The following is a 22,309-nucleotide window of genomic DNA, read 5'->3' on the forward strand; positions in this document are numbered from 1 at the left end:
TCCCGGCGGCTGCGAGTTCTCAGTGCGAGTCACAGTTAAAAGCGTCTTCTAAAACCGCGTCTAAATACATCAAAGTGTAGCTCCCAGTGGTGCATGCCGATGTTCTGAGAAGTAGCTCGCGCTCGAGCGAGTCGCTTTGTGAACACACAGCACCGCGCGCCACATGCTCCTTCAATAAAATTCTATACATCAAAGGTAATCTCAATTGAAAACCGTAAACACCTCAACTTTTACTGTAGCATAATTCTCATCATTACTAAGAAAATAATACCGAGTACATAGTTCGTAATACCGAAACGTGCGACATTCAGTGAGACCTCACGCGCTGCCTGACACGCGCTCATTGTACTTTATTGCATTTATTTATTTGTTTAGAACAGGTCTTTGAATCAAGTTGTATGTAATGTGGACATATCCACCCAATGCAGCAGGTAACGCACTGTATGCTAACTTCATAAATGAACACAGATGCAGGAACAAATGCAAGGAACCTGGTAATTTCAATGTTGCCGCGAACAGATCAAAGTGGGTATCGGTCAGGACAAGGGCAGCGGCCGGATATCGCAACACTATCGTAGCGCCAATTACTAGATAAATAGTAACCGCGGCTCGGCGCGGTACGACGCGAGAGCGATGCGGCGCGGCACGAGAGCGACGCCACTCCGCCCCGTGCTGCCGCGCGTCATGTCAGCACACTGCGCGGAGCACAGCCAGTTGACGGCGCACAGCTGCAGAGTGCTGCCATCCATCATGCAGTCATAACGACTGTTACTCTGTACAAAGGATTAAACCGTTCCTTAAACACCACATCGCTTGAAAACAAAATGCTCTTCATTCGTATATATAACATAATGTAACAGTTTTTACGAGTACCTGTATAATGCTACTAACATTATAAACGTGTTCGTAAAAGTGTATGTTCCCTTGGCGAAGCTTGACATGAAGGCAACTCTTTGTCCATGTGCAGGATGTTGTTTCCTGGAGACGCGGGTGTTACCGCGGGTATCAGCTAGTACACTAATGTCACCGCAGTTGTAGCACCTGGCGGCAGGATATTATTATTTGTTTTGACTGCAAGTGTGCAGGAGCAGTTTGCCTTGCAACTGTTAGTACAACTTAATTGCGTTGGGATAATGGGTGCCATGACGGACACTTTCAACATATTTCATCATTATTGTTCAGCATGCGAGTGTAACTGGCGAGCTGGCCGGACTCTAGTCATTACCGCGTTCAGTTGTCAAAGTAAGCAGTTGTTTTTTAGAAAAGGAAATTGATAGTGTCGGTGGACGTGGCCCTTAATACAAGTACTTGATGTCTGTACCGGTTACCGGTGTGTACGCGCTTTAAACTTAATTGAATGAACTATAAGAAAGTGTTCGCTTGATTGGCGCGCCTGATGAGATTTTAATGACACTTTTATATCGAGGCGCTGAGCTGTGCGCTCGGCTGGCTTGTTTGTGATGAGATTGTTCTTCTTTTGTTATTACTTCAGATGAATTAACTTATGTATCGAGGTTAACGTTGACAGACTTCAGCTCGTGTAACAAGTCATGACTGACGGTTTCTGAATTGCCTAGGCAAGTCAAAGGCAGGCAAGTTGAGAGATCCTTCGTTTGAGCTGATCAATGTAAAGTTTTAATCAATATACTGAATTTTACAATTTGCAAGTAACAACTAAATATGCTTGAGTAAATCTGTACGTATGAATGTACATATGTGCGTATGAGCAGGCAGTTTTATTTAATTGTTGCTATAAAGGTGCGACTACTGTCACTGACTTTCTAATCAAATATAGTTATGATTCCATAGATGTTGTAGTATATACATACCTACAATACACGAGCGCGTGCGGGTGCGCGTGCGCACTCACACGGTAATGTAACAAGTGACGAACTAAACTCCGCCAAACTTTATCCAAATTATAAGAACATTAGGTATTGCTAAACAAATGCTACTCAAACAAACAAACAAATGACAAATGAACGACAGCCGCGTATTTTCGTAACAGCAATCTAATTCAGTTCTGCTCATAGATTTTATACAATTTTGTTCTTACCGAATGATTCAATTAAATTCAGTTGGTCTTGAGAAATTAATAAATTACGTTGGTTGAATATGCAGTTCAATTACATAGTTAGTAGCATGTACCACGTGGTGAGTAGTATGTAGTACATTGCACATCATGCTTGTTTCGTTGACATGAACCGTCTGACAAAGTGGCGATTTCCCAAGCCGGGTCCCGTCCGTAGCGGCGCAGCGCACTGCTACAACATGATAATGTAGCCCCGCTACGGCGTAGCACACGTAGCGGACGCGGCCGGTAACCGGTTTAAAGTAATAACTGCAGTTGGCAGCGCGAGTTAAGTTCGGTAACGCGGTTACCGCGGCTTCCTCTAATGAGAACATGACAGCTCGCCACTACACGCCGCTGTGACTGCACACACACACACACACACGTGGGTTAGTGGTTGATTCTGAAGAGCTTACCTGCCACTGATCTTCGAACCTGTTTCCAGATTTCTTTTAAGAGCAACGTTCATAGATTACAGTGTAATGCTACCAAGTGAGTGTCGCCTCGACGTGACGGTACATACTACTTATACTACAGACTACATTGAGCGGCTATGTAACACTGCTGAGTATGTTCAGCTACAGCTACTGAGATATTGTTCTGCAACTTGTCACGTGCGCTATTCGTGTTCGCGATGCTTTGACTCCTTCAAACAAATATGTTTATTTCCAGTTAATGCTGAAATGAATTCCCTCGTGGCGGGGTGCGAGGTGAGACGGGCGGGGAGGGGAGGGGGGGGAAGCGCTCTCAGCAGTTTATTTCATTATTTTATTCGTACAGCACAGAACGTACAAACGGAGTCAATTAAAAGTTTCCACCTGCAGTCCGCACACAAAGCCGCCTCTAATGAAAATAACTTGAAACAGTTCACAGTAACAGGATTAGTTCGTGGCTTTGGGTGCAACACTTCCTGATCATCATGCTGTACGTCCTCCGTGCACTGACAGCTGTCACGCCGCTGCACCACGTGACCAACTCTGCGCAGTCGGTACAAGCACCCGGCTAGTACTCGCAGCGTGGAGTCTCTCGTGTTACATACGCACATACTGCGAGATATATGATACGCATCAAATAAGAAAACTTTAATGCAAACGGATCTCTTATCTTCAGAAAAAGTCCATAGCACTGTTTACCACATTCCATTCAATAAGTATTGTTATCCTTCGTAAGAATTCCCTCAATACAAAGATATTGACCCAAATATAATTTCATAGGAAGCGCCAATTCGTGTGACTGGAGTGTAGCCGACGCCGACAGTTGAAGGCACGATTTGTGAGCCGGTAACCGCGGACGCGGACTCACTAACTTTCTGTAAGGACAATCAATTACAGATTATAATTCCGATGTCACATGAAAGGGCCTCCGTCGGGGCGAGGGGGGCGAGGGGGGGAGGGGCAGGGGGGGTGACACGTGACTTGAATATATTCGTAGTGGAATTAATTGAAGCAATGTGCGAGATGGCCTGTGGCTGCTGGACGCTGGACACCGACGTAATAGCGCGGAGCGACCCCCCTTTGTAGCTGTCCTCCTTTAATTGATAACTATTCACGTAGTACTAAGCAACATCTATGCAAAAATCGTATTTTTGGTAGAGAGAAGAACATGTAGAAAGTGTTAATATTACACACCTACAAATACCGCGAAGTAACGCCTGATTCTGTTGTTTATTTTAAGGAAGTCTACAGCGACTGTCGTCTGTGTACAACGTTTATAAAGCAACAATGTTAAGTGAATGCTACACATCACATTATTATAAAGATCAGCTGAAACTCGTCGAGCAGCTGGTGAGAGACGAGGACCTACAGCTGCCGGCACCTACACGCGATTATAAATTAAAAAAATCTTATAAAGTTAATGTTTTTGAAGAACTAATTTATAAAGTCGTTCGATGAAAGTAGTTCCGACACTAAGCCATAATCCACGCCTCGTCAGTTGGTCACTAGTGCATCGCACAACCGCGCATGTCGCGCGTGTCGCGCGTCACGCCGTGGAGTGGGCGCACTCGCGCGCTCGGCAGCGTCGCGCCCAAATCCTCAACACATCATAACGAAACACTAAAGATAACAGTTCAACCCATCGCCTCCAAATAATTATCCGGCAGGTCTCGCGGCTTGCCTCTTTGTGTCCTCTTAATTGGCGCGCCTCGAGGCCTGCCTCGCCTCGCCTCGCCTCGCCTCGCCGGCCACTCAGGAAGAGCCTCGTTAATCCGCTCCTCGGGGCATCCCGCACCGAATTCTCTTTAATGAACAACATTATTAATTTTACCATGGGTTACTGTTAATTACATTACCTACTTATAATGTGTAGTTCAAATCAGTGTTCGCAACACCAGTGTAGCTCGTCGTTGTGTTAAACTTGCGAACTATCGCAGAATAAGGCGTATTCACCAAGCTTTGCTGCGACCACTGTTCAGTTTTTTCGTATCTCTGTAAAAATGAGAGCTTCGCTGCGAGCTACGCGCTACGGTGCTACGGCGCGGCGCTACGTTGCGGTGGCACGGATGCTCTATGTACAGCCGCGGAGTGCCGGTAAGTAGCCCCCCGCAGCCCCCCGCAGCCCGCAGCTGTGCTGAGCGCGCGGACACTGTTACAAGCTCGGCTACTATCGAGTCGGCAAGTGCGCACGTGTTCTGCTTGCTGCGTTGCTAATGCCGCACACACGTAGTGCCCACAAAAACCAGTTACGCTGCCTATATTTATTTATGTGAGTATCAATTTACTTCATTTGGTAATTATTGGTGCTAACACTCGGTTGTCTAGTAGGCTCCCCTTTCTTGTCGCATATTTTTAGCATATCATACTTTGACAAGGGTCTTTGTCAAAGGTGTCAACAATTTAAAACATTTATTTACGAATCTTATGTCTACTAAGGTAACAGCAGTTCTATGAGTAAGGAACCGTCGAGATGATCTATAGGTGAATATGAGAAAGAGAGGCAGGCAGGGTTGGTCCGGCAACGCCACGCGTGCGCGTCGTCACGGGTTGCGACACTTGTCGGCGCTCGCTCCTCAACTCACGGCTCGCACATGTCTTTAGGATTCAGAATTGCACTCAAGGGTTGACGGTCACAGAAGTGCAGAAATAAACTACTTCACGTCTACTACATGATAATACCTTCTAGATCCATCCAAATTGCCATTGACTAATGTTAAACTAGTCGGCTAACTGCGAGCGAGCGCTGCGCGAGCGCAGGGCCATCGGCGCGGGCGTCTGTCGCGATGCACCCGCGATCCAAAATGTGCCGCGCTAGTACTGTAAGCACGCTCCCTCATCAATTCTAAAGTTAAAAGCAGTTGATCAATCATTCCGACATGGTTAATCTGCTGATGAACTGTTTGTACACAACTTCGCTAAATTATTACTCAAACATTAGCTTGTGCACTACTATAATTAATAGAACGCTGGACACTCGTTTTTGACGTGACACTCAAAGTTCGACGACAAAGGTTCGTAGCTATAGTCTTTACAGTTTTTACAAACACCATATTCCTTAATTTATCAGAACAATTTAAGTTCACTGAAGCAGCTTGTCTCAACATTTCATTAAAGCAATGAAATCTCAAGACGTTTTTCTGTATCTTCCAGCATTATGTAAATAATCCCAAACAGTAATAAAGCGGCTTTAAACCTGAATCCCTCGCAGCCGTCGCGCGTCGGCCGGTGTGACGTCACGGAGCGCCGACGACGACAACAAATTAAAATCGGACTCGTCGCACTTAAATCCGTTTAGAGCTCTTAATGCGATACAGCGGACGACGCGTTTGTCCCGCACCGCGCCGCATCGCGCCGCGCCCGCGCCGCCTACCGCCACAATATCATATTTAGTATTTTCATCCGACGCGAATTACTTTTCATTTTCCGCTGCGAGGCTCTTTCGAACCGCTTGCTATCCTCAACTGGATTTATATAACTCGTTTCGTAAGTTTAAATGAAATTCAAACGGTGTGCGGCGCGGTGCGGCGCGGTGCGGCGCGGTGAAGCGCGGTGAGGCGCGGTGAAGCGCGGTGAGGCGCGGCAAGACGCTGCCGTTAATCGAATATGTCTTCTGTGCCAGATAAATGTAATTCGAATGTTTTATAGCCTTAGCGAGCTGAGCGCGCTGTCGCTCCGCGCGGGGATTGTACCAGCCTCGCGGTATACTGTCGATAACTATCACAGCTGTTCTTATCATATATTATTTTATCAGTTGCCCTGACTGCGGTTTACACCACAAAGCGAAGAAGTAATGTTTAGAAATATTAAATAAATACCGTCTTACCACAAAAACTTTTAAACGTCAGTTTATGCATGGCATCGATATAATATGTACTACGTACTAGATAGAACGTTCCGAACAAAAAGCTTACCACACTGAACTGCAGTGCAGACTATAGTAGGGGAGGCGAGAGTGCTAAATCGGGAGTGACTCGAGCGTCAATGAGACCTATTAGATTGCGAAGCTTAGATGATAAGAAGAAAAAAATGTCCTGACATACACACACTTTCATCGGTGGGTGGAGCAGCTATAAACTTTCAAAAATGTAAAAAAAAACAGTTGCATGGACATACTCGAGCGCGTCAGATATTAATAGCATGCACGTCCTACGTCATTTTGAAAACATACGTATATTAATCTGACTGTTTTCATGGTGGGGGTGGTAGTAGGTAAGGGTTAAAAATGGGAAAAAAAAAATTTTATCGAGCGCGTCAGATTATCAAAAGGGGTGTTAAGTGAACCAAAACGAAGGCTCTTATGCAATAATCTGACGATTTAGACGTGACCTAAACTCGTGGCCATTACTTGAAATTGCAAAAAAAAATCGCCATTTTGAAATACTCGAGCGCGTCAGATTAAGATATATATGGTTCATTTATGTACCCTTAACGTAATCATCTTATAATCTGACGATTATCTGGAGGAATTCGCTTAATCTGACAATGGAAAGTTTTTTTGCAAACCTTTTAACAAATTGAAGAACTGAAAAAATTGCAAGTAAATAAACCAGTATGTACCTATTCTTTGAAGTACAAAACTTTTATTTATAAGCAAATAAGTATGAAAAACATAAAGGACAATGGACACAAATATACGGAACCTCGTACACTCCACCAATAGCAATGTCATACATATCATTGTATAGGCCTTTTTATCTAGAACAACCTTTAATATGACAGCTTTGTTGACGTTTGCCCGTCCTGAGATATAGATCAAAAAGTGTGTAAAAGTTAAAACTAAATAATCCATTGATATCTCAAGTTTTTAAAGGAATATCTAAGTGCCACTACGAGTATGTCTTCTAAGTACAGTAAGTACTATCACATTTTACACACTTTTTGATCTAGGTATATCTCAGAACGGACAAACATTTCAACAAAGCTGTTATAATAAAGGTCGTTCTCGATAAGAAGGCACATACAATGATATATATGACATTGCTATTAGCGGAGTGTATCAATCTGCTCATACATTACATACATTTCTATAATAATTACATTTAATTATAATGACATGTGTCATAAACAATACAATAGTATCTATAATAACATGGCTTGACGGAAATAATCTACGCGTAAATCTTACAAAAACTAATTTTATTCAATTTAATACCCATAGATAAATCTAAAATCTAAATAATCTGCCCAGCCTTTTTCCCAGCTATTTTCATACAAAAAAAAATACGTATTTTGACTTAATTTATTAGTTTAAAACCATCCACTAGAGTTGCGCGTTGCCACTTTTGCAGAACAGATAGAAAGAGATAGCAGTTGCTTTCATTGATGAAGCGACACTACGCGCGTAATTTGTGAACCACGTTATGCAGAGTAGAGCCAATGTTAACCGGATGACTAGACCACCACGACCTGTATAAAAAGGCGAAGTATACGAAACGGTATTTCTCGTTATCACGATAGACAAGCAATGCAACTGGAAGGCACACGTATTTAACAAAAGTATCCAATAAAATGAATCGTCTTCGTTAAAAACAATATATCTGCATACCATGACCAGTAACTTCCTAAGATTAGCGAGTTCAAACAAAAAAAACTCTTCAGTTTTATAATATTAGTGTAGATTATTTAAGACCCAAAATGTACTAACACTTATTGCAAATGAATTGAATTGAAAAAACCGGCCAAGTGCGAGTCGGACTCGTGCACGAAGGGTTCCGTAAATTACAGTTAAATCAACCTATCTCAAAAACTATAAGAGATACTTTGATCAAACCAAAAATCGTTGAAAGAGTTAATTAGCATGCATCACCTCTATTTTTTTTAGAATTTTATACCCCGTAGTTATAAAAATAGAGGGGGGGGGACATACTTTTTACGACTTTGAGAGCTGATATCTCAAAAACCGTTCACTTTAAGAAAAATGTTTTTTAGAAAACTTTATATCATTTTAAAAGACCTTTCCATTGATACCCCACACGGGTATGTACATCGAAAAAAAAAATTTCATCCCTCAGTTACATGTATGGGGGGCCCCACCCCCAATTCTTTTTTTTACTATTTAGTGTCATATTTTTGTAGCGGTTCATACAACACATATTCCCATCAAATTTCATCACTGTAGTACTTATAGTTTCCGAGTAAATCGGCTGTGACAGACGGACAGACGGACAGACGGACATGACGAAACTATAAGGGTTCCGTTTTTGCCATTTTGGCTACGGAACCCTAAAAAGAGAGAGAGGAATAGAAACTTGGGAGGAGAATACCGGCATCACGTAGCTGCACGCTTTAAACTTTATTGATTAATTTTCCTTACTTCGGCTTACGGGAATCGTCAGATTTTATATTTTTCGTGAACGTTGAATTACTCCCTTCAAAATAAAAAAAAAAATAGCCGCGCTCGAGAAAGTCAAGATGACGTTTTTTTTTACAAGTTTGTAACTTTCCTACTTCTTATCGTCAATCGCAAATTGTCAGATTAGTCGAATATACACTTTTTAGCATATAACTAACTTACCCTATCTTAATCTGACGCGCTGGAGAATGTCAGATGATAATTTTTTTTTTACTAATCTGATCCTTTATTCTAGACGCGCGGCTGCATATACAGGGCTTATATTTGGTGGAGGTGTTAAATGGGGTAATAGGTACCTCCCTATATACTAATCTGCCGCGCTTGAGTAAATCCCGAAATCCCTTCTAGGCCTCCCCTACTACTATGCAGTGCCCAAAATGGCAAATCAGAGCGATTTTGACGCCTGCGTCAGATGGATGTCTATGAAACGACAATTATAAAATAGAAAATACATATCAAGGTATAAACTTACACATATAAACTATTCGAGAGTCAAGTTAGTAAAATGACACGCTGTTCATGCTATTACAACGCTTGTATATCATACTTTTCATTTATAATTCAATTTTACAAATATGCATTAATTTGTTCCCGCCCGCCATCTTAAATTATGGATTAAGAAAATCGTGCAGAAACAGATGTGCCATAAAACTGGCAGTAGGTAAAATATCAATGAAAACAGACATCACTTTGTCATCGTATGTTCTTACTTTCAAGAAAAAATAATTAAATTCGCGAAAATTTGTGATAGCCCTCTTAAGAAAAAAAAACATCGTAATTAATATTAAAAACTCTAAAAATAAGTTCCTGGTTTTAATATATTACATGATTTTGCATTCAATTAGATATAAATAAACTTTTTGATATATTACATGATTTTGAATTCACTTAGATATAAACTTTTTGAGTAATGAAAAATGTAGGCAAAATACGAGCGACACTTCAGCAATTAACATCAATGAGGATGACTACATGTCTTGATGACATGATGGAGTGATGACTTGCGCAAGACGGCTGGCAGGAGCTGGATGCGAGTAGCCGAAAATCGATCTCAGTGGCGTGCACTTGGAGAGGCCTATGTCCAGCAGTGGACTGCGATAGGCTGATGATGATGACATGTCATAATACGTCAACGAGATGTCAACAGACGACATAAGCGGGTAAATTATTTGTATGGATGTTCTTGTCTATCGCTAGAATATATGTCAATGATGCATGGTTTATGCCTTGTCTAAAAAAATGACAAATTATGACGTTGACATATGGTTCATTTTGCAGCCAAAATTTTATTAGACAAGTGTAAAACAGGGGTTAAAGGGTTAAAGTTTTTGTGGTAAGGCCAATATAGTTTTACTTTAATACAATTTTACTGTCAAAATGCATATTCCTAAGTAGGTTTTGTTATTGCTAACACAAAATTTCGGCACATTACACTTTCGCGTTATGCTAATATAATATTGATATTAAAATATTAGCTACTAGCCGTTTTCTCGCGGTTTCACCCGCGTTTCGTGGGAACTTCTTCCCGTACAGGGACAAAATATTAGCCTTGTTACTCGGAAATATTGAAGCTATCCAACAGTAAAATATATTTTCAAATTGGTTCAATAGTTTCGGATCCTTTACGTTATAAACAGACAAAGAAATGTTTCTTCTTTATTAAGTATATTAGTGCACTGATTTATATCTGGACGCGGAATGTGCGTGAGTAACAGATACAAGGGTGTGGCTGGCTGCAGCCAGCGCGTGGTCGCGACGCGCGCTCACGTCTCACCACTTCATGTTAGTCATTTGTTCCGGCCGTCTAATTCTTCTCCGTTAATCTGAGCATCATTTTCAAACGTTCATTATTTTTTGACGAGGACTGAAATATTTTCAAGAGTAATGTGTGTGGCGCGAGGAACATGTAAATCAATCCGCGGCGACCTGATAAACGCGCTGCCGCCGTGCCGTGCCGCGCCGCGCCGTGCCGTGCCGTGTGTAACGCGAACTTGTTTTGAAGGCGACCAGATGCGACACCACGAACTTTTCAGAAGCGTTGATCGCCGCAGTGCGTGAATAAAGATTGTTGTGGGAGAAAAAACATAAACATTATAGAAATCGTTTATCTCGTCTTTAAATATGAACTTTCAAGTAAAATGGTACTGTATTTATCCATGATTTGAGAAGTAATGACCAAAATCACGTAGGACATTTGTCGCGTATAGCATCGCGTCGCATTACGTCGCGTCGTGTTGCGTCGCGTCGCGTCGCGTTCGTCGCTCACGCAGGACACCGCGTTACATTTTCGGCCATATTGGATAGAAGTACCCACAGCCCCATTGAGAGTCTGAATCCTATGAGCGTCCGGTCGCAACAATCAACAAAAAGCAAAAGTGCAAAGTTACAATAAATTGTCATTGTAACAATGGAGTAGTAACATTGAACCTCCCCCGCCTCCCCGCCTCCCCGCCCGCGAGCCGGCAGCGTCGCCCGCGCCGTGCGTGCAGCGTGCACGTGACCACACACGCGACTGTATGTAGTTACGATAAACGTTTTCACTTAGCTAAATAGGTATTCTACATGCACATAAATAAATAGCGGTACTTGTAAGTATGTGCACGCAACACCGGAGTTACATGGGCCGTGTAATTGTGTTATTTGTCTATATGCACCAAATCAGCGGCGCGAAAGCGCACACGCAGCGCGCGCATGACCGTGACGTCACACTGCTCCTGCCGTCTGACACACACTTATTGAATACCTAGCTGTTTCCTGCAGTGTCACCTGTGTCCGTGGAAATATCTTCTCGAACCTGATAAAATACAGCCTTTGTCACCCGAGGATAGTGTAGCCTCCTAACAGTGAAAGATTTTTTAAATCTGTTCAGCAGCTTCAGGGCCTTTAGGGTACAAGAAAACAATCAGAAAACTATTTCCTCTTTATTATAATTATAGGACGTATAAACACAATGCATTAGAAGAGCTGTATCCGTGGCACAGGTATGGCAGGCACCGCTCGCGGCGCAACTCGCCGGCGACAGAATGCAGCGCGCGACATAAAACTATTTGCTTCCGCGTCGTCCTCATTATAGCAAGAAAGCGTCTTCTTTTGTGTTTGTATTTATTTCTGTTTCCCAACAATAGCGCATTGTGACGCGGCGGACGCAATCAGCCGTCCCGCGCCGCGCACCACCCTCTAATAACTTTAAATGTTTCATATTGTTCATTACAACTGAATATATTATTATTTATAAGTGCTTATGAAAACTTAGATTAGGTACTTCATATTAGTTACTTCATCAAACAATGCACGAGATCCAGTAACTATTGACACAACATGGCCCACTAATCGTAGGGAAAAACGAGACCCCATTTCTAGAAGATCGTCAAATTGAAGAAATTACTTATTGTAAAAGAAAAGTAGATTTTATCATTCGCAACATACACAGTAGAAATATGTAAGTATTAGCAAGTGTCAGAAGTGTGGCCAATACAGTAGCGGGTGTCGGCGCGGCAGCAGCAGCGTGTGCGGGCCCAGCAAGCTCAGCGGCAGCGCCCGCGCGCGCGCCAGCTGCCGCTGCAGCAGCGCGCCGTACAGCGCGTCCTGTCTGCTCCCCGCGCCGCCCGCCGCGCCCGCCGCCGGCAGCGACTGCCGGGACTGCACCGCCGGCAGCTCTACGTTATAAGTCTGCGGTTGCTCGTCGTTTATGGATGTTTCTGACTCAGGTGTAATTTTTATGGTAACTTTAAGTGTGTGTGGTGATTTTTTCTTGGAGTGTTTTGATTTTGTGGGTGTTGGAAGCACCTGTTCTGTGGTAGATGCCACGGTAGGAGGCGCGGTCACTCTTGGCGTGGGTGGTAACGGGGGCGTGGTCGTGGTGGTGGTGGATGTTGTCGTCGCTGCAGTTGATGTCCATTCATTCCACTTGACATCGTTTGGCTCCGAGCCGGACGTGACAATTTCTGTGGAAACATGATCTTTGGAGCCTAGTTCCTTGGAGCCGTACGTGGACCTGGTGTCGGCGTGGTGCACCGACGTGGTGGCGAGGTGCGGCGCGAGCGTGGCGGTGTCAGACGCATCGGGCGGCACGCAGTGCACGGTGACGTTGACTGCGGCGCTGTCGGACAGGTTGCCGGGGCGGTGCACGCGCGCCGTCAGCGCGTCGCTCATGGACACGTTGGGCGGCGCGTCGGCGTCACACACCACCATCTCGACGCCGGTGATAGTCGCGTCGCGGCACGACGGCGGGACCTGCGGAGCGTCGTCGCGTTACTCACGGGGCGGGGTGCGGGGGCTGGAGGGGCGGGGGGGAGGTACTCACGGGCACGCGGACAGTCCAGTCGGCGAGGCCGGGGCCCAGCCGCGTCTGCACCAGGCGCTGCGCGGCGCCCGTCGGGTGACCTGCGCGCGACACAACACTAAGCTAGAGTGGCAAGCGCCATTTAACTATACGGTACAGTACGGTATACTTAAATTGAGGGAGAGTCATGGAGGTCATGACGCCAATGGGCTGGGTCCAGGTTCTAGGTCGGCTTATTGTTAAAGATGTTGAACGTTATGTTTTGTTTAATTTTTGTCACATTAAGTATACATTAATTTAGTTAGTACTGGCTTCTGCCAGCGACTTCGTCCGCGTTAGATTCGGACTTTGTGCAAAAAGAGGAAGAAATAATAAACACCAGCCTATCCAATTATCTAAATCTATGCGGACCTATTACTTCTTCACATAAAGTTAAACGTAATAGACAAATATAATCAGAAAGCTCTGAACTGTTAAGCTATCGAGAGTTACACGTGTTATTGTGAGCCAACCATAAAAGATAGACATACGATGTCATGATATATTTTTTACATAATTTTAAGGAGAACATTTCCGTGATACATGGTTTCTGTGTAGCTTTAACCATTATGCTGAACACGCGACGGAAGCTTAAAAAATGGAGTAACTTCTCCCGTTTTCCCAACATTTCCCTTCACTGCTCTGATCCCATTGATCGTAGCGTGATGAAAAGTATCCTATAACCTGCCTAGGAGTATGAAGAATAATTGTACCAAGTTTCGTCAAAATCCGTCAAGTAGTTTTTGTTTCTATAACGAACATACAAACAGACAGACAGACAAACAGACAGACAAAAACCGTTTTGTTTTGGAAACTTTGACAAAGCAGCCCAAAGCCTGGAAGTCGGTGATTGACACACCCGTGCATCGGAAAGAACATAAATGTAGGTCCGGTCGTCTCGGATTACCGTCTCATGGGACTATGAGTAGGAAGGAATAATGAGTGCACCTTTATCTGCGCAAATGCGCCTAAACTATATATGCAGGACATATTGGCGGCGTTCGTCTTCAAGTATTTGGTAACAAATTAACTAATTAGTATACTTGTGTCTGCGCAAATGCTCGTGCACTGCTGGCTGATCTCGTTATAAGAGAACAGTTTACCTATCTGTTTAGTTGTCAAACTATACCCGTCTGCTCCGACTTTCGGTTCACTCGTCCAGACAGTCTGGCGAAGTGGACCGAGACGTTACGCATCGAATCAATTGCGGATGGATGAAGTGGCGATAGATCACAGGTACAATTTGCGATCCACGGATGCCCTTCAAATTGAAGATTAAAATATGCAAATATGTATGAATAAAAAATAATTAGACCTGTCGTTCTGAAAGGATCTGAGTGTTGGGTACTGAAAAAGAGGGATGAGAAGCAAACTGACCGTAATGAGCGACGCCACAGTTGTCGGGCAGAGCGACGGCGAGCGCGGCGCACGAGGCGAGCGCGAGCAGCACTCCCGCCGCGCGACACATGCTGCGGCGCTGTGCCGGCCGCCGCGCCGCCCGTGCCCAATCGCGACACGCCTGCTCGCCAACACAGCAATTACTCGCATTTAACGAACACCCTATACATATACCTTAATTTGACCATTTACACTTTGTGACTATATCATTAAATAACGTAAGTAGTAAACAGAAACACGTAGGCAACAATTACGGAATAAAAGCAAACCATAAACACATCTGAATTCGTCAACTTGTGAACATAGGCCACCTTGTTGGTCTTCTCGGGCACCTGTCAGTATCTCCGATTCGATATCATTTCAAATTCCGAGCATAAGGGAAGGTGCATACATATCTGACGGGAACTGCGTCGAGCGTATCGTAAATGTATGCACTAACGCATCATCGGTTAGGTGTGAATGATTAAATGTTTTAAGTATCGAATATTTGTCTGTTTTGGGCGTTAAACGACCGATAATACGCGACACATGTCTAGTCGGATATGATCCTTCCCTTAACCTTCTAATAGGAAGTGGAGAGACTTTAAGCTTTATAACGGGGCACTTTAGGCCTTCAGACTGCATTTCAGAGCCTATAGTCAGCACCGATGGCTTACACATTCATTACCTAAATACTTTAGTCTTAATCTTAAGGTATTAAGATATTAAGACATGTTTAAGTTTCCGAGTTTTTTATGTTCTAGCTAGAGTCTGCTTAAATGATACTAGGATCTGTCAATCACATACGGCAAATGATGGTCCTTGAGATAAAGCTGTTGGGGGCCCAATGCATTCTGTCTTCGCTGTGGATTTCACCGTGAACTGGACGGTTAATCACACTGTGACTTTGGAGGTGGAATGCCCTCGGCCTTGGATCGCGGCTGAAGCTCTGGAGGTCCGTGTGGCGTCGCCGGCGGGGTCTGGTCTGGCGCGAGGCGGCGCAGCGTGGCGAACAGCCGGTCGATATCCTGCTGCTGCAGCGCCAGCTCGCGGCGCAGCTCCTCCAGCGACAGCCGCAGCGCCAGCCAGCGCGACTCCTCCTCCAGTACCTGCGCACACGCTTGCTCACTGCCGCACACGCTAGCTCACTGCCGCACACGCTTGCTCACTGCCGCGCACACGCTTGCTCACTGCCGCACACGCAACTTTTATATTTGTTTGTTAACTATACGAACCTTGTCCTCCTGCTTGATCGCTTGTCTGTTTACTTCCAGAACAACGATAAGACCACCCAAGGCGAATACTGCTGCTTCACCTGACAAGTAAGCTCACTTGTAACTATTTCCGAACTTGGTAGGTTCTGCAACGCAGACCACCTGGGCTCGCATTGTGTTTATCTAAAGGTATGGAGTATCTAAAGTAATAAAGTAATCTAGAGTATCTAAAGGAGAATGAACAAATAAATACATATACATATATGAAATCCGTCTACACTTTATCCACTTTCGATCTAGAAGTCGCCTAGAAGTGTTAATTTTCTCACAAAAACCCAGGTTTTGGAGTATTTGGACAAAAAACGGAGATAACCTAAAAATCACGTACCTAACTACCCAGAACTTTAACAATAAGTCCTCACATTTCCGCATTACCACCGGTATCGATTAACATTAAATAGAATCAAGCATCGACATGATTACAGTACACAAAATAATTCAAAAATACAACATAATATTTGTATTCAAGAATATTTGTATTTGTAACATATATAGAATTCTGGTGAATCAAAATAGTAACGGTCGCCACAGCGCAGGCGTCTGTCAATATGCCCTGACAGTTTGTATTTGCGTGATACGGAACACAAATAAGTATTATTTTAACAGAATTATGAAATATAAAATATAAGAGTTATGTTTTTATAAAGAATTATTTTACTATCATAAATAATGATTTAGGTATATTATTATATCAACACGACCAATCTTTGGCTAAAGGCTTATACATACTTACGTAAGTATGTAGTACAAACGATGAGAACGAAACGTCGATCGTAATCTGATACGGAAATATCTAGCTATCGTTAATTTTCTCTTTTACTTAAAAAGAAAATCCTGATGGGAAAACAAAGTTTTTTGAAGTGAAAAGCTTGTAAGAAATAATTTCTATGTTATTTTGATTTTCGTTTTTGAAAGATTACTAGACGTATTTTGGTCATTCTCCTTCATATTTCAGCGAACTGCTATGATGGTCAAAACGTTCAACATCATCATGTACAAGTGATTGCATTGTCGTTGTTCCGTAGAATATGTCGTGATATCGATTGAGTACAAGCATGTGAGTGGGAGTGGGAGCGGGTACCGAGGATGTTGGCGCCGGTGTCGAGCGCGGCCTGGTCGGAGATGGAGGGCAGGTCGCGCGGCGGCCGCAGCGCCAGCGACCACAGCCGGAAGCGCAGCTCGGCCGCGTGGAAGCAGCGCCCCGCGCGCCGCACGCCGCGCCGCACCACGGGGCTGTGCACCGCGTACCTCTGCCGCACACGGTGCCATATACTCACTCAACTATTACACATACACTACAATACATTTCCTAAATATAGTAAATATCACAATGCAAGCTACAGGGTACAGGTGATGCAGTGGGCGCACCTTGATCCGTTGTGCGACGGGCACGCTGAGCTGGCGCGCCAGCAGCGTGCCGAGCCGGAACAGCGGGAACCGCCCGAGCTGCGCCATGCCGCGCCGCCTCAGACCAACATCGCATATATCGCACCAAACCGGATACCTATATGTAGATACTGTGCAAAATACTATTTCGCCACAAAGAAATGTGATTTTAAAACAAATTAGATAAATAAAGCGCCATCGGCAGTGTCACGGCACTGTGGCGAACTTCATGCGCTTTGACATGGCTTTGACAAGTAACCACACCGATCCATCACCGGTCACGTCACAAACACGTCACTTCAACGTACTATTTTTTTTTAATAAACCTTTACTTAAATATAGAGGTCAGTGTTTACTATCAACAACCAACCAGACATCTATGGCCCAAAGTCTATGGGCCATCTTTACAGGGTGTGTCGTACCCATTGGTCGTACCTAATCACATTAAATCCTATCAAACATAATTTATGATATTCTATGGTAAAAAAATAACCTTATCCATTCAATGGTTTAGCCATTTTTCGTTTTTATAATTTACAACATCACATGTAAAGCAGAGAAGAAAAGATAAGAAGTAGAGGATTGTCATGGTATGAGCATATAATGAGGAGGGATGATATGCATGCAACAAAGTGTGCGCTAAGTATGAATGTAGATGGATGGAGAGGAAGAGGAAGACCTAAGAAAAGATGGATGGATTGCCTAAAAGATTACATGAATAGGAAGGAAGTGAGTGTCAGTATGACGATTGACAGGGGAAAATGGAAAAGAATGACATATTGCGCCGTCCCCAAGTAAAATTGGGAACAGGGCAGGAGAGAGAAGATATGTAAAGCAGAGATGAAGTTGGGAGTATCGAATGTTTAGACCAGTTGACAGCTGTCAGTTTTCAAGAGAGAATTTCAGTTGTTTGTAATGACTGACTCATAAATGGTGTTCTAAATCTAAAACTTAATTTTTATACTACATACTATACTAATATTATAAAGCTGAAGAGTTTGTTTGTTTGTTTGAACGCGCTAATCTCAGGAACTACTGGTCCGATTTGAAAAATTATTTCAGGTTTAGATAGCCCATATACTTTTTATACGGGTTCGTGCAGTGGTTTCCACGGGATGCGGGTGAAACCGCTGGCAGAAGCTAGTATTGAATAAAATGAAATTACTGGCGATTTAATCGCTTGAACAAAATCTAATGTTAAGTCAAAAAACGTTTACCTAATTTGGTCCTACGCAGAACTCTCTACGGTCGTGTAGGATTGCCGATCCATCGGGCTATATTATGAGAGAAAACTTATGCTGTAAGATAACTATTTCTTTTTAAAGTCTATATAAAGTTATTTCCGGTTCTTTTCTATTCCTATTCCTTCGACGACAATGCGTGGGATAGATCGTCGAAGGAGCTTCTATACTCATTTGGCATTGGCATGCAAATGCTTTTGCACTACCAGCCGTCGTGGCCGAGATCGCCCTTGGACACCATCACACATATAAACAACGGATTTCCTTTCTTCATTTTCATACTTAAATAGATAATGGAACTCCAAATTAAAATTTAGTTTACCGAGGTACCTTCACTCATTTAAACACTCTGTGTTGAGAAAGTAAGTTACAATACTATTAATTTGTTAATTTTTTTTTCCTACATATGGTATATTACTTCTGAAATTATATAAAAAAGTCACAAAACTAATTTACCTAGATTAGATATAATTCCTCTTCCATATATCTTAATATGTACGTATGTAATATCTAAGATTTATTCTGTTCCCTAAGTTATCAAAACCTGCCAAGCCGCGGTCAATTAACATTAGGCGTAAATCTAGATCAAATTGTTGCTTTACTTTATGATTTTACTGATGATAATGATGATTTGCGGTAAATATTAAATCACTTACCCTTTTTACTTTGCCATTTAAACCCCTTCCGGGTGTACGCGTACTTTTGTAACAAGCTGACAGCACGACAGCAGAACTGTCAATGTTTCATTTTCAGGTTCCAGTTTATATGAGTTGTGTTGCTCTTTGATATTTCTTTTAGTTTTTATACATAGATATTATTTTGATACTTATATAAAAGAGTAATAAGTAGATAAAAATATGGATTTGAATTATGTTTACTCGGTGAAGCGGGCAGCAATGGGTCGGCAGATCATGTTCTGCGAGCAACCCACCGAGATGTGCGACAGCGTGCGGCCCGACGCGGTCGAGGCTCGTCAGTACGTGCTGCGCAACCCCGTGCACCGGCTGACGCAGCACGCGCCGCGCTACTCGCACTGCCTCGTCAACACCGAGCGGTGCGTGCCCCGCCAGCCCCGCCACCCACGCCAGCCCCGCCAGCAACACGCGCGCTCACCACGCGCTCTGTCCGCAGGGCCGAGTACAGCTGCAGCGGCGCCAACCACGCGGAGGGCGGCTGGCCGCGGGACATCAACATCAACGACCCCGAGGCCACGCAGAGGTATCGCCGCAAGCTCGAGAAGGACGACGGCTACGTTCGCTGCATCGCCAATCTGACTCCGGTGTGCCTAAACCCCTTCGAACCCCTTCGACACCACGTACTGTTTGTACCGCGATGGTGGAGAAATTACTGATTATTTATTTATTTTCTAGGGCCTAGAACACTATATCTTTCAAAACAACGCAATCGATATGTATCAAACGTATTACTCAGAGTTTGATGAACTACCGAAACTGGAGCAAATGGACTGCCGGACTGTAAATATCTTCCGCGATAACCCGTCAAGCGGTGACCGCCGGCCCGTCAGCTCTATCTGTTGGCATCCCGAGGGTGGGCAGAAGCTCGCGGTATCATACGTCAACGTAGACATGGACCAAAACGCGCGGTCATCCGTCGAAGCTTACATATGGGACGTGGAGAACCCGATCAAGCCCGAGATGGAGATCAAGCCACCATGCCCCTTGCTGGACCTGCAGTACAACCCGAAGGAAGGCGCGGTGCTGGCAGGCGCGCTCATGAACGGCCAGGTGGCGGCGTGGGACACGCGGACCCCGCTCGCGCCGGCGCTGCTGTGTCCGCCGCACGTGGCGCACCGGGACGCCGTGCGCAGCGTGCTCTTCATCAACGCCAAGTCCGGCATGGAGTTCTTCTCTGGCGGCACCGACGGCGCCGTCAAGTGGTGGGACATCCGCAACTTCAACGAACCCACCGACGAAATCATTTTAGATCTGGTGAAGCTCAACGAGTCCCAATCGCTTTCCAACGCCAAGGGCGTCAGCGCGCTCGAGTTCGAGAGTACGATACCTACGAGATACATGTTGGGTACCGAGGACGGATTGGTCATCACCGGCAATCGTAAAGGCAAGACTTTACCGGAGAAACTCCCTGGCAAAGTATGTAGCAACTAGATTTAAAACACCGAATTTTAATTATACCCATAGTTCTACCCATTACTAAAAACGACATTTGTAAGACCTTATTTGCACACAGTAGTTGCATCTGCAAATAATCAGAGGTCGGTTATGTTTGGGGGCACACATAAATGTTTTCCAGTTCGAGGCGCACGTGGGGGTGGTGAGGCGCGTGGAGCGCAACCCCAGCTACCCGAAGAACTTCCTGACGGTGGGCGACTACACGGCGCGCGTGTGGAGCGAGGACTGCCGCGAGTCCGCCATCATGTGGACGCAGCAGGACCGCTGCTGCATCACGGACGGCGCCTGGAGCCCCACGCGACCCTCGCTGCTCATGCTGTGCAAGTGGAGCGGCGTGCTGTGCATGTGGGACCTGCTGCGGCGCCAGCACGAGCCCGTGCTCAACATGCAGGTCTGCGACGAAGCCTTAGTCTACGTGCGCCCGCACGATGCTGTGAGTGTTTCACACACTTTTCTGTTTTTAGTAAATCATATAGTTTCACAGTAAATATAAGGTGACAGCACCTTTTTTGCAGTTAGAGGAAGCACTTAACGTAATCAATCTTGATACGACTTTTTACACAATTACATCTAAAAAAAATACTTATACCTACTGCTTAAAATTAGGTTTCAACTGAACAACTAATAGTGATTATTGTTTTAAACATAGATTTTTAGGCACATTTTATTTTGAAATGTAATTAAGAGTAGTATAGGTAAGTGCGTAGTACAAGGGAGTACAGAGACGGCGTGCTTGCATGCAGGGCGCGCTGGTGGCGTCGGGCAGCAGCGCGGGCAGCGTGTTCCTGCTGGAGCTGTCGCGCAACCTGGTGGAGGCCGAGCCGCACGACCGCCTGCACCTCACGGCGCTGCTGGACCGCGAGAGCAGGCGCGAGCGCATCCTGGAGGCGCGCCTGCGCGAGATCCGCCTCAAGCAGCGCCAGGCGGAGGAGGCGAGCCCGGCGCCCTCGCTCGCCTCGCTGGACGCGCCGCCCGAGGACCTGCACCACCTCGCCGCCGACTACTTCGCGCAGGTCAAGAAGGAGCACGCCGCGCTCTAGCCGCCGCCTGCCCGCCGCCTGCCCGTCGCCTGCCCGCCGCCTCGATACTAAGCTTATTATTCTTATTACGGTATATCGTTTCATTTTTATATGAGTTTTTAATTTGTAGAGGTATACAAGTTTTTGTAAACAATTACATACATTCGAATGCCTGTAATGTATTACCCCAATGTAATTATATGCAATATACATAGTTTTACTTTTTTATCCTTAATATATAACTTCTACTTATTCTATTGTCTTATTGGAAACAATCATAGCATTTCACTCATCGCTATCTCCATATTTTTCATGCTTTTTATTATTTTTTATATTTATAAACACAGTTTAAGACGCTGACAGCAACCAAAACAATACATATAGGTACGTAATAAATAGAAGTCTCGTGACGGGGAGTTCGTAACGTTCGCAACATAATATAAAGTAACTAGCTGATCCCGCGAACTGTCTGCACCTGCCCGCCCTGGACCTCTACAAACATTTTAAAACCAAAATCAGTGCAGCCATGTTCGTCAGACTAACGAATAGCAATTTATTTTATTATAAGATAACTTTAAAATAATTTGAGTAGCCAAAAATAAAAATCAACTAAGTTCTCTATTTACATATGGATACGTTAATGTTATAAATTTTATCAATGTACCTTGATAAGGAAAACAGATA

General features: G+C 44.3%; 2 protein-coding genes across 6 annotated transcripts in view; one reads left to right on the forward strand and one right to left on the reverse strand.

Moving 5' to 3' along the window:
- LOC126053468 (dynein intermediate chain 3, ciliary) overlaps window positions 1-21,877 on the forward strand; it is a 235,617-nt gene extending 213,740 nt beyond the window's left edge. The window contains exons 1-5 of one of the 2 annotated variants that reach the window (XM_049852404.2): window positions 19,180-19,510; window positions 19,588-19,735; window positions 19,827-20,567; window positions 20,728-21,039; window positions 21,350-21,877. In XM_049852404.2, coding sequence (XP_049708361.2) covers window positions 19,314-19,510; window positions 19,588-19,735; window positions 19,827-20,567; window positions 20,728-21,039; window positions 21,350-21,646 — 1,695 coding nt within the window. In that variant the 5' untranslated portion in view covers window positions 19,180-19,313 and the 3' untranslated portion in view covers window positions 21,647-21,877. Of the gene's footprint in view, window positions 1-19,179; window positions 19,511-19,587; window positions 19,736-19,826; window positions 20,568-20,727; window positions 21,040-21,349 lie in introns of those variants that run through there. The other variant, XM_049852405.2, reaches the window with a different exon arrangement.
- On the reverse strand, window positions 9,658-17,446 carry LOC110376997 (uncharacterized). Of its 4 annotated transcripts, none has more exons than XR_007512423.2 (5): window positions 17,198-17,446; window positions 16,911-17,079; window positions 15,791-15,870; window positions 15,363-15,664; window positions 14,563-14,697 (listed from the first exon to the last, which is right to left on the reverse strand). XR_007512423.2 is itself a non-coding variant. In XM_049852407.2 (4 exons), exons 1-4 carry the CDS (start codon window positions 15,406-15,408, stop codon window positions 12,314-12,316), a joined length of 1,086 nt encoding a protein of 361 aa, XP_049708364.1. In that variant the 5' UTR covers window positions 15,409-15,560; the 3' UTR covers window positions 9,658-12,313. The 4 variants fall into 4 exon arrangements, 2 of the variants coding, with proteins under 2 accessions (XP_049708364.1, XP_049708365.1); XR_007512422.2 differs by having other exon boundaries at window positions 14,600-14,738; XM_049852407.2 differs by lacking the exons at window positions 15,791-15,870; window positions 16,911-17,079; window positions 17,198-17,446 and adding exons at window positions 9,658-13,090; window positions 13,161-13,240 and having other exon boundaries at window positions 14,556-14,738; window positions 15,363-15,560.
- Window positions 21,878-22,309: the final 432 nt, after the last annotated feature.

Source organism: Helicoverpa armigera, chromosome 6, assembly GCF_030705265.1.
Source record: "Helicoverpa armigera isolate CAAS_96S chromosome 6, ASM3070526v1, whole genome shotgun sequence".
NCBI classification, from domain to species: domain Eukaryota; kingdom Metazoa; phylum Arthropoda; class Insecta; order Lepidoptera; family Noctuidae; genus Helicoverpa; species Helicoverpa armigera.